The sequence below is a fragment of the Olea europaea genome, chromosome 3 (genome assembly GCF_002742605.1).
Source record: "Olea europaea var. sylvestris chromosome 3, O_europaea_v1, whole genome shotgun sequence".
Taxonomy (NCBI): Eukaryota; Viridiplantae; Streptophyta; class Magnoliopsida; order Lamiales; family Oleaceae; genus Olea; species Olea europaea.
The window spans coordinates 10,823,465-10,839,967 of NC_036239.1; the positions used below are offsets into that span (position 1 = coordinate 10,823,465).

Here is a 16,503-nt window from a genome sequence, read left to right on the forward strand (position 1 = left end):
TTAGGATGAAGGATTGGGGAATAATGAGATAGGGGTGGGTGGTTGTGTTTTTTTATTTTTTATTTTTTGATTTAATAGAAAAAATATATTATGTCCAAAATGTCTTTACTTTATTCGGTCAAAATTATAAAATTTTTCATTTCCATCATTTTGGACTTCACCTAGGAATTTTTTTAAACGTTCGATATCTTGGATGGCTCATGGCACAAATAAAAGGTGTGAATCAAGTATGCTCCAAAATAAAAAGATTTGGTACCTTGATTGTGATTCTCCCATTAGTTTAGGTCAAATCAAGAAAACGATTTTGAAAATTTTAGGATTAATTGATTTTGATAATGTTGAAAAATGAAAATGGTCCCATCTATTATACTATAAAGTTGGACCTCGAGAACAGGAGTAAAGTAATCTCAACCTTATTGGCAGTCGCTGTGTGAGGGTTCGATTCTTGAGATATGAAATTAGAGTTTATATAGGCACAAATATACGGACAAGTTTTTGTTCTTTGATCTGTTAGGACACATCCTGCAATTTACTTTCCTCACTATGTTCCAGCGAGGGATGGTGGTGGGGGCTTCAAGGTTGGAAATTTATTTATTTATTTATGAGGCATTTTCAAGAATGTCTAATTTTATGAGTTGAAAAATGTCCACTCATTTGAATTTAATGTCAATTTGTCTATTATACCCTTAGTGAAAAACTACATTTTGAAATGATATTTTCGACATTTTAAATGTCGTTCTCGACATTTGATTTTTTTATCAATTTGTCACGAATTTTGAGAAGTGACTTCCATGAGAAGTTACATTAAAATAAGTTCGGACGACAAAAAAGAAAAAAAGAAAATATAATACTTTAAAAAAATAACGTGAAAACAAAAAATATGATACTTAAAAAAAAAACAAAAAAATCACGTTGCCTCCGTGTCACGGAGACATTCTCGACATTATATATATTATTCTCGACATTTGAACACTGTTTCATTAAAAAAAAAAAAATCACGTCTCCATGTTACGGAGACATTCTCGACATTTACCTCCATGTCACGGAGACATTCTCGACATTACATATGTGATTCTCGACATTTGAATACCGTTTTATTAAATAAAAAAAAAAGAAAAAATCACGTCTCCGTGACACGGAGACACACGGAAACATTCTCGACATTACATATGTCATTCTCGACATTTGAATATCATTTCATTTGTCTAGAATGACATTTTATTTTGAATATGACATTTCTTTACATTTGAAAATGTCGTTCTCGACATTTTTGAGTCAACGAAAAATATAGCATTTATTGTGATTTGACATGTATACTTTTGAAATAAATATGGCGGGTTATGTGTCAAAATTTTATTCGTCAATAACAATTTTGCAAAAATGTCCATTTTTTTGTCTTAGTGTAGAATTAAAAATTGTTAATAAGGGTATTTTGATCTAAATTTTTTCAAATTGGACATTTTTATAAATGACTAGATAAAAATGGACATTTTATAAAATTTCCTCTTTATTTATTTATTTTATTTTTTTAACAGAGAATCCTGCTCACTCCCACGCATGAGAGTTTGTGAAAAAAATTCCTCTTTTGCATAAACGCCGTTAACTCAGAAAACACGCACTAACACTCTTCACTGACTGCAGTAATTCAACTCTCTCCCCGCTGTAGCCGCCATCTCCGACCACCGCGAACGGAGGCGGTGCTGAATGCAAACATCTTAAACTAATCGTCCCAAACGCCGATTTGATCGTCGACTTAGGGTTTTCTCTAGTAATTTATTTTTAATTAATTTTTTTTTAGTATTTGGGGGGTAATTTTAATGGCTTCGGAGGATGTCAAGACGAGCGAATCGGCCGTGTCAAAGATTGTTAACCTTGCTGAGGAGGCGAAGCTTGCTAAAGAAGAAATCAAGCCTACTAAATACCAAGTCTACAGTATCTGCAAGTCTCTCGTTGCTGGTGGAATAGCCGGAGGCGTGTAAGTTTTCATTTTTCCTACTAATATTTTAAGCGCCTTTGTGCGTGAGTATTACTTTTCGTTAGTTTTTCTTGTTATCATTGGATCATTTCTTGATGAAGTTTAGTAGAAGCGTCATTGATTTAATTGGTTATGAAAACGAAAATAAAAATTTGATGCAGCTTGTGTTTCTGAATGCCTCAGATTTCTAATTGCACATATATTCTATGTATAATTATTACTGTATGCATGTATGCATGCATTTGGGAAAGTATTTTAGCATTTTTTTTCAGGATAAGAATTGTATTACATCTCTATAAAAATTGGATTTTGTTCAGGGGTTGAATTCGGGATAAATTAGCAACTGACCTGATTTTTCTTTTATCTAGAATGTTATACTCACACTTTCACAACAATTTGTGAAAGGGGAGAAAAATGTGAAATATTTGAATTAAATTGTGGTGAAAATACAAAAGAAATGTTTGTGTCATGTATGATGGAGCACCATATTTTTTTTCTTTATGACAGAGAATGTTTAAGTTGGGAAAAAAATGTGTAGCTGAACCAATCTTTTTTATCAATTACGAAAGTAACCTTTTTGTCCGGGATAAGTGAATGGAACATGGAATATATTGTTTGGCTTGGAATTTTAGTAGCTTGTCTTTTGATTCGTAATACGATATGGACATGACTTCCTTACAAAATGTCTATTTGCAGGTCCAGAACTGCAGTAGCTCCACTGGAACGACTAAAAATATTGCTACAGGTTAACTTACTTTATTCCCTCGTAGCTTTTTGGTTCCCCTGCTTTATCTGTATTATATTCACAATGTATAAGCAGAGCTGTGAACTCAAAAAAATTGGCTGCTATTATTTGATGAGAACATCATTTTTTATGATATATTTGCTACGAACTACTCACTCCCCATTTTTGGTATTTCATGGCTATATGATGCCCTTCCAACATACAGGTTCAAAATCCGCATAACATAAAATACAATGGTACTATTCAAGGCTTGAAATATATCTGGAGAACTGAGGGCTTTAGAGGGTTGTTTAAAGGCAATGGCACCAATTGTGCTCGAATAGTTCCAAATTCTGCTGTAAAGTTCTTCAGCTATGAGCAAGCCTCCAAGTATGGTCTTACTAATCAAAGAATCTATTTAATTTTGTTTATTTCTTTTGTTTGTATATTCTTTTAAGCCCCCTGGCAACTTTGAGTGTATTTGCTCCATTATCTATACATTACTTGTGACATATCTCATGGCATCGACGTACGAATGAACTAGCAACAGGGTTATATTTTCTCTGTTCTTAGTTAGAATTTTTAAGGGCTTTTGATATTTATTTGGCACGAGAAATGTAAATCTTTTTATTGTTCTTTTTGGTACCTTTTCCTAATTGACTTTTTATTTCATGTCGCAACAGGGGTATTTTATATGTGTATCAGCAACAAACTGGCAATGGTGCGTCTTTGTCATTCTTCACACACTTGTGCCCTAAATTCCACTGCTGCTTAATTTGTTGAGTGAAAGATCCTTCCCTTTAAAGTTTTAACATCTTTGTTACTAATTTTATTTACATTCTGTATCTGTGGGCCAGCAACATCTTTTCTGCTAGGGAAGGTTAAAAAAAAGGGGAAAAAAAAAAAACCATTAATCTGTAGATTTTTCGTTTTGTATTCCCACTTTATATAATTTCGATTGCTGATAAACACTTTCTTATCTGCCAATCTATTCAATGCTGGAATCAGACCTGCTAATAATGTTGGTGATGGCGCTTAATTTTTTCTCATTTTCATGATACTGATCTAATTCTAGCATAATGACTCGAAGAATCAAAATTACCCAGGAAAAAGGATTTGTGAAAATAACAGGAAAACCAGCATTTAGCTAGCTGTAGGAGATTTTTATCCAAATAAGTATATCATAAATTGATGTTTCAACTCATTAATTAAAGCTGATCTTGTGACATTTGGTTGCATAGCTAGGTGACCGTGGAATATATGAAACCCCTTTTTTGCGAGTCAAATTTCTTGCCAGTAATCTAGTATTAGGAAGATCAATCGAAAACCACTTTTCTACTGAATGGAAAATATCCATAAATAGCAGGCTTTATTTGTGTCTCCTCATTTTCCTTATATTTTCTACAATTTCTGTTTCTTAATCTTACACATAGGGATGTTGGTTGTCATTGTAAACATTTTGACTTCAAGCTTAAGAATATGGGTTTGAGTGGTCACACAGGTTGCCTTCATCAGATGGGAGGCGTTTAAATACTTGTGAATCCTTCCAATGGCCAGATTGAAAGGACAACATGGGTGTAGTCTGTGTCATTTTTTGTGCATTTCAATTTTATACGTGTCAAATTTTTGTTGGTTAATTTTTGTATGGAAGCTTTGACAAACCTCAATTATCTGCCCTGAACATTGATGGTTTTAATTATGAGACATGCAATTAATGAGGCGATCTAGATGATCTGATAATCCAGACTATTCTAAAAGGAAAATGTTTATTTGTTCTCCAGATTCTGGTTGAATAGTTCTAGTATTGCAGTATTTACCTGAACTCAGCAACCAGTTTGATGACCACATTTTTCTTCGAGGTTAGATATGCTGAGATAAAAAGAATAAATTTGTCACTATTAATATGGGACCAGCTTAATGAAGTTATTTTTTGCAAAGAGTTGCTTTAATGGTTGATTTGTTTTCATCATTGATTATTCTTATAGCCTGCATTATCTAATCTAATAGTTTAGGCTTTTGTTTTCTCAACTTGTTAGTAGTTATATATGTATACGATTCGAGCAGATAGGTGAGGGTCATGCCATTTGAATTGTTGCATCCATGTGTTTTCTTCCGCAGAGGATGCTCAGTTGACTCCTTTATTACGTCTGGGAGCTGGAGCTTGTGCTGGAATAATTGCTATGTCTGCAACATACCCGATGGATATGGTTCGAGGTAGACTAACTGTGCAGGTATTAAGAGTCATCTTAAAGATCTTTTTTAGAAATCTTGTTGGCTTTCTCTGAGAATAAACAGTTTCTGTAGTGTATTCTAGATCATAATGCACATTCCTTTTCTCGTGTTGCAGACAGACAAATCTCCCTATCAGTATAGAGGAATATTTCATGCTTTGTCAACTGTGCTTCGTGAGGAAGGTTTTCGTGCTCTGTACAAGGGTTGGCTTCCTTCTGTCATTGGAGTTGTAAGTTCTGGAACTATTATAGCTATAGAACTGATACCAGTAATAGCCATGACAAGTCTACAACATTTTTGCTTCAGTCAACTTACATAACTTGATGGAATTAACCATGGTTAAATCCATAGCATAGGATTCCCAAGAAGACTAGGAAGAAAACTTTTGATTGTGCTTGAGTTACTTTTTTTTTATGAGTTATGAGCACTTGGCTATCATTCAATGGGAAATTACTTGTATTGATTTACAGTATGAAAATTGTTCTGCCAGTCATAGTTAATTCTTTTTGCATTCTTTTTGTTTGGTCAATGTCACTTATTAAGAACAAGGAACCATCATCATTGCAAGTCTTATCCGCAACACATTCTACTATAAGCCCAACCCAAACACACGAGAAGTCACATTCCAAGCTGACATTTCTTGCATTACATGGGTGATTACAACACCAGACGAAATCCTGTGAAGCTTTTTGATAGCACATACTAAAACGCCCTTAGTTATATTATCAATTTGACTCAGACTTCAGTCTCTTTAATTATTAAAATTTATTTTCTCAACTACTAATCCAACAACTGAGAAAGAGGGCAAAGGGGTAAAGTGGGCATCAGCACTATGTATGGGTGTAGTCTCAATGTTAAGGCTTTAACTTTTTTCCATAGACCTGAAATGATGAATCTCTCAATAGTTGAAACTATTTCGGCTTTTTTTTTGAATCTTGGTTCATTTAATGAAGTACTTTTGTGGAATTGTATTGTAGAGATTCATGTCAAGTTCAATCTCTTGGTTGGTTGACAATTCGTACAATATTTATTCTTGCCGTTTAGGACCAACTTGAACACCTAATTAAAATTTCTGTTATGACTTCAGTAAGATTTATCACTTTTTCATTAGATTTTTCCTTCTAAAACCCAAACAATTTTTCAATGGGAAGATTGTCCCAGCAAAATCACATAATTATTCCACCTATATAGGATCTTTTGTATCGGAGTTTCTATACTGTCCAATCTTGTTGTGATAATCACACTCTTTTAACTATTCGCAGGTTCCATACGTGGGTCTCAACTTTGCTGTGTATGAATCTCTAAAAGATTGGTTAATTAAATCTAATCAGTTTGGGCTTGCTGAAAACAATGAATTGGGCGTGGTAACAAGACTTGCATGTGGTGCTGCAGCAGGTACTGTTGGACAAACTGTTGCATACCCTCTTGATGTTATCCGTAGAAGAATGCAGATGGTGGGATGGAGTAATGCTGCTTCAGTTGTCACTGGTGATGGGAGAAACAAGGCCTCCCTTGAATATACTGGCATGATTGATGCTTTCAGGAAAACTGTTAGGTACGAGGGCTTCAGAGCATTGTATAAGGGTTTGGTCCCCAATTCAGTGAAGGTTAGTCTCGTATTATGGTATTTTCTACTAGTTTTTGTTTAGAGCAAATATTGCCACTCAGCCTGGAACTTTAATAAATGCTTGTGGCATGGAAGAACTACTTTATATTGTTTCGAAAATATCAAATTGAGGTTTAATAAAGCCCTGACCACATCTAATGATAACCTATTTAGTTAAATATAATAGGAAAACAATCGAAAACATATACAGAAAAAAAGAAAAAAGAATCAGAAATGGACTGCTCTTTTGCAGACAAAATTTTGAATTTGAGCTAACTGTAGAATACTTTTTTGAAGGGTGAAATCATTTTGGCCAGTGAGTTGTGTGTTTTGATGGAGAGCTTGAGACTAATTTTTTGTCTTTCGGAACTCTTGACATAGTGAAAAGTTCTACTGAAAGCCCATAAAGAAATGGGTTCACTTGCAATTGGAATTGTTAAATAACAAACCCATTCTGCTGTTTCTAGGGTAGCTTTTATGGTTTGTATGGCACAGTGGATTGGATAGTATTTAATAGTACCAAGAAAATAGAAAATGAAGATAAAATTGTGTTTGAGTAAGGTTTAATACTGTGTCAAACATGCACTTAGGGTTCAGACCGTATGTTAACAAATCTATATCTGGTTAATTAGTCTGACATTTTCAGGGAAAAAATTACGAGTTACATGTTGACTGAATATTGAAGCAAATGTTCCTTGTGTAGATTGACTTGTATAATTTAATCCTACAACTTTCTGTTCAGGTCGTTCCATCAATCGCTATTGCTTTCGTGACATATGAACAAGTGAAGGACATCCTGGGGGTCGAGATTAGAATATCAGACTGAGGTGAATGGCACTTCAACGTTCATTATTTGCAGCATGTGATTTTTGTAGGCAGAAGAAGAGAGAAACGACAGTGTTAATGCTGCTATCCTCTTCTGTGGAGCGATAAGTTAGAAACTAACCTACCTATTTTTATACGTCCCTCCTGTCTAATGATGCATTTTTTTCTTGGGTTTCCGAACCATGTTGTCAATAAGAACTAGCAAGGAATAGCACAATAAATGCTTTTGCAGGTTGCAGTTAATTCGGAGAAAGCATAGACAGATGATTATGAATGTTTCTGTATCGTTTTAATGAACAAAATTCTCAGGTTTTAGATGAATCGTGGTGATTAATCAAGTTACTCTTGCCCCTTTCCATTTTCCATACATGATACATGTATACTTGTACATCGTGGTTGATGGAAGCGTTAAAGGCTGCCTTCCACAACGCGAACATGCTTGAATCTTGCCTTCCACGACGTGAACATGTTTGAATCTATATTTCCTTCTCTTTTTAGTGAAGTGAATTGAACAAGAGTATTTTCTGCAGCCTACCTATGTGACAAACAGCAATACCTCAAAATGAACGAACTGCATTAATAAAATTTGTGTGTTTTCATTTATGTTGCACATAATATTGTACATTGCCTAAGACAAATACAAATGTAACATGTTTGGTATGCTAGACTTAAGGTGATCAATAAATTCACTTACTGGTCTTACTTTAATTCTATTCAATATACCAATTATGTGATTAGTGTACTAGTTGAGAATTTACTTAATCATGTACAGTGAAAAATAAAACAGATTTTAATTTCCATCAAGAGTCTTCTTTGTGTTTAGATAAAAATTGTGTTTAGAATAATACTTTTGATAAATCCTGCAAACTCTTTTGCTAATTTTGAAATAGGTGTCATCACGATTTATAATTCACAGTTGTTCAATTGTCCAGACTCCTATGAAAATCTACATAAGGAACACGATCGAGAGAATTAAGGTTTTTTACTTTTCTTGTACTAGTAAGAATAATTATGTTCTCTCTTGATTTTTCAAACTTTAGCGGTCTATTAATATAAGTCCAAATGTACTTGGCCTATCTTTTAAACTTGATTCAATCCAATATTTAATTAATCCAATTTATTAAATTTGATCCATGAATTAATTAATTCAATTAACTAATTTGGGTGGTAACAATCTAATCAATTAATTAATTGGTATATCTAATTTTTCTAGTTCTCATTTTGTGTGTGACCTGTTAGGTTCTCAATTACAATGCCTAACAATGCGAATTATTATTTTGATCTAATCAAAATCGAAAAATTAAAGTACCCTTTTCTAATTTATCGCCAATTTACATTCGTTGTACCAAATTGACATCTAGTAGTATATCAGGACAATAGATGTGATGAAAAATGTCACTTGATATGACAAAATCAAACTCTTTCGTATACTACGAAACTATGATCCTTTCGTTAATATGATCCGATCAATTATGAGATATGGATGTGTAAATTTCAATTATCGATTATATGTTTCATTCCACTATTATGTTAAGTTAATATAAGTCGAAAATTCATTTTCGACTTATGAATACACCTTGGTCAGGATTTCCTTATCAATATAACTTAATAAAAACGTAAATCATAATTCCTTACTATCTAAGAGTGATAAATCATTTATTGATCATCCACAACCTTAATATGATTCTTGACATACTCGAAGGATGTCGTATTAGCGGCCTTTGGCAGAGTAATATTCAACATTACCAAAGTATGATTGTCATCATATAAGGTACTATAATGATCTCAAGTCGAATAATTAATTTTACTATCGAACGTTAAAGATTTATAACTGACACTCAGAGAGTTGTCCATGTGGAATCTCCTCAATAGATCTCCAATGTTTTGTTTTTTAACAAAACATTCACGTGTTTATTTAAATGTTATCACACTTTAACTTGTGAAATCAGCTACTTCACCAGTAAGAAATGCTACACGTGATTGTCTATCTGTAATACGATATCCGTATATCATTATTACTTACGACCAAAGATGACTTAAGATTTAGTCATATGTAATTTGTATCTCACAATCACAACTTTTTGTGAATAACAAATTATTAGGATTTAAATATACAGACTCTATTATTTAATTTAATTGAATATTAATCAAATAGTATATATATATATATGCTCAAAGTTGATTAAACTTAAGGCATAACACTTGCACTAGATCCAGACATTTATGTAGCTAATATCATAAGAGTTTATATGACAATCATGTTTATACTATGACAACTTTGTTAATGGATCTGCAATATTTTTAACTGTGAAAATCATTCTTTCTTTACGTCATTTCATTGTATTATCTCTCTGATAAGATGATACCACCTTAAGAAATGTTTAGACCATTGATGTGACCTTAATTCCTTCATTTGCATGATGACTCTATTACTATAACAATGCAAATGTATGTGATTAACAAGGTTAGGAACTACTCTTAGTTCATTAATGAACTTCTTGTCCCAAATCGCAACTCTTTGCTGCTTCTGAAACAATGGTGTATTAGGCTTTTGCTATTAAATAACGGTTGTTTCATGTTTGGAACTTTTCCAACTCACAGCTCTATAATTAAGAGTAAACATTTCCAGATTGAGACTTGTCATCTTCTAGTCTGACTAGAAGTTAGCATCAGTATATCCACGAACTCTCAGTTCATTCTCTTCATACGAAATCTTCTTAAGATTTTATCTATGTAGATTGTGATGAGTTAAACAATCTTATAGATCTATCTCTATAGATCAAATTGTTTCTCCCATATCTTTCATGGAAATATTATTTGACAACCATGATTTCAACAATTGAACCATAGCAATGCCACTTTCTATTAATATGTTATCTACATATAATATTAGAAATACAACAATGTTCCTACTATCTTCTCGTAGACACACGGATCTTCTTCATTTTTTATAAAATAAAACATTTTTGACTTTTTCATTAGATCGAAAATTTCAGCTCCAAGAGGCTTGCTTCAATCCATATAAGAATTGATTAAGATTGCAGACTTTGTAAGCATAGTTTGATTCAAAACTTTCGAATCGTGTCGTGTACACTCTCTCTTGCAAGTTCCTATTAAGGAATACAATTTTGACATCCTTTTGCCATAACTCATAGTCATAGTATATAGCTATTGCAAACAAAATTCAAATGAACTTTAGCATGGCTATATGCTAGAATGTTCATTAAAGCCAACTTCTTATCTTTGTTTGTAACCTTATGCTATTAGCCCCATTTTGTATGGATGGATGGAAACATCCATGTCCACCTTTTCATGTAAATCCATTTATAACCTATAGGTTCTATTTCACCAGGTTGGTCGATCAAGGTCTAAACCTTGTTAACATACATTGAGTTCATCTCGAATTCCATGGTCTATTGCCTTCTCTTTAAGTAAACACTTGTCTTTGTTTTTGTGCAATTAGTAGGTTCATCATCCTCGATTAGTAATGCCTGATTAGTAATCATGGATTCGCACCTTTTTGAAGGTCAAATGATCCTACCAAATTTACACTGAGCTGACGTGTCCCTAGAATTCTCTACGTCCTCATCAAGATTATGTCCATCAGCAAATATGGGATCAAACTCAAATTCATCTACTTGGTCAACTATATCTGTGGACCCTTGGACTCCTTCAAATTCTATTTTACACATACTATCCTCTCTTGAAATAAACTCGTTCTCTAGGAAGGCTGCATGTCGTGAGACGAAGACTTTCTTCTCAATGAGTATAGAATTGATATCTAAATATATATTTTGAATATCCCATAAATATGTATTTATCGAATATAAACTTAAGTTTATCTGATTCAATGCGGTTCAAATAAGCATTACTGTCCCAAACTTTTATATGAGATAAATTGGGACTACTGCATTTCCATAGCTCGTATGGAGTTTTTGTTAACCGACTTAGATGGGACATGATTTAGTGAGTAGTATGCTGCAATCAATTCATGACACCAAAACAATTTTCAAAAGTTTACATGACTTGTGATTAATTGGACTATATCTAATAGTATATGATTCCTCATTTTAGATACACCATTATATTGTAGTGTATGTAGAGGAGTCCATTGAAGAGATTTCCATTCTGTTTAGATAATCTAAAATTTCATTTTTAAAATATCTCCACCTCGAGAATATCTTTACCTAATTATTTCTTCACTTCTAACTTAAATCCTTCGAATCTTTTAAGAGTTTCATGCTTGAATTTCATTAAGTGTATATGGCAATTTCTGAAATGGTCAATAGTAAATGTGATGAAATAAGAGAAACCTCATATAGCATTAATTGATATGGGCCCACACACATCACTCTATATTAGACCTAGTAATTGTGCAGATTTTCACCTTTTCAAGTAAAATGAGATTTTGTTGTTGTGCCTAGTGGACATGATTCATATTTGTCAAATCTTTCACTCCATTGTCTGATAGATCTTTTAAAGAATTGGTTAATTGGATGATAATAAAGATACAGACATCTAAGTTATACAAGTAATGAGATCTATTCATTGATAAGAAACAGAAAAAAACGTCTTCCTCAACCAGGCTTGGGCATAATAATAGAGCAAGTACAAGTATTAATAGCATAACAAAAATGGAAAAAGGGATTGATCTAGAAAGATCTCTTGTTCTTATTATAGGATCGTGATTAGATCTGCATATATTTGGTAAAGAGATCAATCATAAGAAGACAAGTCATGGTTCATATTCTTAGAAAGAAATAATAATCAAATTGAGTTCATGGATTTCCCTAGGTCAGTTTATGAGCCAATCCAATAAAGAATTTTTATCTTCGAAACCCGTTAGAAGGGGCAGTGCAAGAGAAATCATAGAGAAATAATCGAATCTTCAAACGCCCCGAAAATACTGTGAGGTGCTCGAAAATGATCGAAGTAGTTGAATATGAGGATCATTATGACTATAGCCCTTGGTAAATTTACCAAGGACGAAAATGATTTATTTGATATTATGGATGACTATAACCATTTCGTTTTTGTAGGCTGGTCCAGTCTATTACTCTTTTCTTGTGCCTAATTTGCTCGAGGAGGTTGGTTCACAAGTACAACCTTTGTAACTTCATGGTATACCTATAGATTGGCTAGTTCTTATTTGGAAAGCTATAATTTCTTAACAGCTACAGTTTCTACTCCTGCTAATAGTTTAGCGCATTCTTTATTGTTACTGTGGGGTCCTGAAGCACAATAAGATTTTACTCGTTGTTGTCAATTAGGTGGTCTGTGGACTTTTGTTGCTCTGCATGGTACTTTCGGACTAATAGGTTTCATGTTACGTTAATTCAAGTTCGTTCGATCTGTTCAATTCCAACCTTATAATGCAATCACATTCTTTGCTCCAATTGCTGTTTTTATTTTTTTTATTCTTGATTTATCCACTAGGTCAGTCTGGTTGGTCCGTATATTTCTAGACAAACCGGTTACAGTAAGACCAGCTGAAACACGTATGGGTTCGAGAAAGGGATCCCTTGAATATTGGGTAGTTATTGTTAAACCAGGTTTAATACTAAACTAATGGTAGAGTAATCGAAAATATAGATAGAAGGACTATTTCAATTGTAGCATCCAAAATGCCTATACCAACTCAATTCATTGTTTCAGGATAAAAATGTAGAACCAACATAAATGAATCTTGGGGATGGAAGTTTCTGTTTTGGACAAAAAATATTCCTTTTTTTTTTCCCTTCATCCTTTGCATTGGAAGAATAGACTAAAAAATTAATATGATTCAACCTTAGACCCATTTAAATGTAGCAAATAATAGCGGGACTCGAGAATTGATGTGTATTCGAATCATGGGAGCTAGCAATCGTCGATATGCTCATATTGGTGATGTTATCGTTGCTGCGATAAAAAAACAAAAAAAAAAAAGCAATACCAAATATGTCCCTAGAAAAATCAAAAATAGTCAGAGCTGTAATTGTTTGTACCTGTAAAAAACTTAAACGTGACAACGATATAATAATACGATATGATCACAATGCTGCAGTTGTGATTGATTAAAAAGGAAATCCGAAAGGAACTATAATTTTTGGTGTGATCCCCCGGGAATTGAGACAATTAATTTTTGCTAAAATAGTTTCATTAGCTCCCAAGGTATTATAAAATGAGATCACTGAAATGTTTATAGTGGGTCTTTGAAAGAAATAGATTAATTAGTAGATTGTGTCTCACGCATATACCTTTAATAATTCTTATGCATAAAACAAATTAAGTAAAAAGAAAAAGAAAAACATGTTGATTATATCCAATTTTGGGGCACCCATAATTTTAGTTCACCGTGGGTAGGGACACATTGCTTAGATAATAACCTTTATACAAAATGCTAATATGGATAGAAAAAGAGTGGTTCGCATCGCATCTACTAATATTACCGAAAATATTGTGAAAATACTTTTCCGAGAAAGTTTTATTGTAAACGTTAGAAAACATCGAGAAAAAACAAATCTTGTTTTAAACCTATGGCATAAAAGGAATAGGAAAAGACTCTATAGAATTTTTTTTCAAATTTAAAATGGATCAGTCGACTTGGTCTACGAATCTATTCTAACTCTTAAGAATTCCTAGAATTTTAGGTGGGATGGGGATTGTAATTCTTTCTACTTCTCGAGGTATAATGACAAATTGAGAGGCTCAACTCGAAGGAATCGACGGAGAAATTTTGTGTTATATAACCTTATATTGGGAAGTTCATTACTTTAACTAGTCACCATATTCCTCGAATAGATCTCTTAGTTGTTGAGAAAGTTGCCTGGTGCTCGAACATTGGTTCGAGGCATTTTCTCTACCTTTTCTTACCCTGAAAAATCAAGGGCACCTTACGTTCTTGAACCAATAACTAGCTTTTGGCTAACCTAGCCTCCTCCATCCTTCGAGACCAACAAGGAGTAGTACATGAATATTCACCTTTTGTCCATCGATTACGCCTTTTTGTTTAATCTTAGGCCCTGACTCACCCTCCTAGACGAACCTTGCGGAGGAACTCTTAGGCTTTTGAGACATTGGATTCTCACCAATGTTTGCATTACTCAAACTGACATTCTCGCTTCCATTTCGTCCACTATTGCTTGCTCGAGGGCTTCGTTCTAAAGAGGTTTGACGTGTACATGAGATAAGCAATGAGGTCAACATCTTTCAAATATACAACATAGATTCTAGCAGTATAACAAATTGAACTAATAGATTCAATTCATCTCATATATCAAACGATTTCGACAGTCTGTTCAGGGTTCCAACTCAACGATGGCAACTAAATAAGAGGGTTGCACTCATTGTGGGACTTATGCCAACCTTACGACACAATATGATTCAACCTCAAACCTATTTAAATGTATCTGATAACAACGAGGCTCGTGAATTTATGTGAATTCGAATCTAGGAGCTAGCAATCGTCCCGACCATTCAGTATGAATGGAGTCAGGTCGTACCGCTCTTCCGTCCCACCATTCTAAAGGAATGGAGTAAGAGACGCCCTTAGCTCTTCCCCCTCTCAACTCAAAACTCATGAGTAGCTCATATTGAATAGAGACCCCCAAGGGCATTATACCAATATGGAGCTATCGTCAAGTATAGTATAGCGCGTGAAGTTAGGCTTAGGCTTAATAGAGGGTCACTACTCCTCGTCCTAAGCCATTTCACGTCCTAAGGCCTTGCTTCGAAACAGATAGGTCTTCCTATCCCAAGCTTCAAATGAGCTTTCGGGAGTCAAAGTAGCATCCTTAGGACAACCATAGCCGTCTTGTCTTATAGCGCAATATTCTTAGAGTTTGCCCGATAGGTAAGCAAGCTAATACCTGGATACTAACCTTCTAAATAGGAAGTCACTATAAGTTTCTTTTTGTTAGGTACGGTTTCTCTTTGTAGTGTTCCACCTCTTGCTTGTTGCCTATGATAGCAAAAGCCTACTATGCTACTGCAATAATCGCTATAACTTGTAGTGACGGTGAGCGCCACTACTACAGTAGAGATTGTTGTTGCTGCAACGCATAGTGGCAAATGTAGTTGTTGTTTTCGCCCAACACATCGCCTTGTACGTGGCAGGGCGCTATGTGGGTGTGGCGGCCTTCTAGTCGGCGATTGCCACTTCTGCCAGTCGTCGCCTACTTTGAATTTTCAATCCTATTTTCGACCTAAAAATTAATTTTCTTTTCAACATAAATTTTTGAAGATAAAATTAATTTTCTTAAGAGCCAAAAACAAGAAAATAAATTAACAATCAAAAGTTGATTGTTCCAAGAAGAAAAACATTTTCTAACAAGCAAAAAGTAGGCTCTGATAACACGGTTGAGAATTTACTTAATCATGTATGGCAAAAAATAAAACAGATTTCAATTCCCACCAAGAATCTTCTTTATGCTTAGATAGAAACTGTGTTTAGAATAATACATTTGATAAATTTTGCAAACTTCTTTGTTGATTTTGGAATGGGAACTATCACGATATGCAATCCATAGCTATCCAATTGTCCAACTTTTAATTGAAATCCACACAGAGAACATACTTGATAGAATTATGGTTTTTTACTCTTTCTTTTTTTGTGCAAGTAAGAATAATCATGCTCTCTCATGATTTTCAAAACTAGCAGTCTGTTAATATAAGTTCAAACGGATTTGACCTGTCTTTTAAACTTGACATGATTCAATATTTAATTAATCCGATCAATTAATTTTGATTAATAAATTAATTAATTCTTGCCTATTAATGAGCAACCATAATTAATTTTCCAACAATTGTCAATAATTAATTGGTAAATCTCATTCTTCTAATTTTCATTTTGTGACAAGTAAGCAAGCAATGCAGAAAAATAAAATATTGTTGGGCCTTCCCTCCACTTTGAGGGACTTGGCTTTTATTAGCCAATTTGGGCTCAAGCATTTAATGGCCCATTTGTTTGGTCCAAACTAAAACATACAAATATAGATAGGGAGAAAATCGGGGCAATATAATACATTCCAAAAGGGGAAAGCCAATTTAACTTTCTGGAGCAGAGAGTTACGCGAGAGAAAGAGTCCGACATTTCAGCTCTTCTTGCCAAAGGATCGAGGCTCGTTTGTAGTCCGATTTTCTTGATATTTCAGTATGTTATTC

General features: G+C 33.8%; 1 protein-coding gene across 1 annotated transcript; it reads left to right on the plus strand.

The window, feature by feature from the left end:
- The first annotated feature begins 1,547 nt into the window (after positions 1 to 1,547).
- On the plus strand, positions 1,548 to 7,708 carry LOC111385933 (mitochondrial adenine nucleotide transporter ADNT1-like). Its single transcript, XM_023010357.1, has 8 exons — positions 1,548 to 1,975; positions 2,672 to 2,720; positions 2,926 to 3,089; positions 3,383 to 3,420; positions 4,818 to 4,930; positions 5,047 to 5,160; positions 6,194 to 6,538; positions 7,280 to 7,708. Exons 1-8 carry the CDS (start codon positions 1,818 to 1,820, stop codon positions 7,361 to 7,363), a joined length of 1,065 nt encoding a protein of 354 aa, XP_022866125.1. The 5' UTR covers positions 1,548 to 1,817; the 3' UTR covers positions 7,364 to 7,708.
- The last annotated feature ends 8,795 nt before the right edge of the window (positions 7,709 to 16,503 follow it).

Coding starts and splice junctions, on each gene's coding strand:
- LOC111385933 (XM_023010357.1), top strand. CDS start 1,818: ATGGCTTCGGAGGATGTCAAGACGAGCGAATCGGCCGTGTCAAAGATT. Junction 2,721..2,925: donor GACTAAAAATATTGCTACAG/GTTAACTTACTT, acceptor TCCAACATACAG/GTTCAAAATCCGCATAACAT. Junction 3,090..3,382: donor AGCTATGAGCAAGCCTCCAA/GTATGGTCTTAC, acceptor ATGTCGCAACAG/GGGTATTTTATATGTGTATC.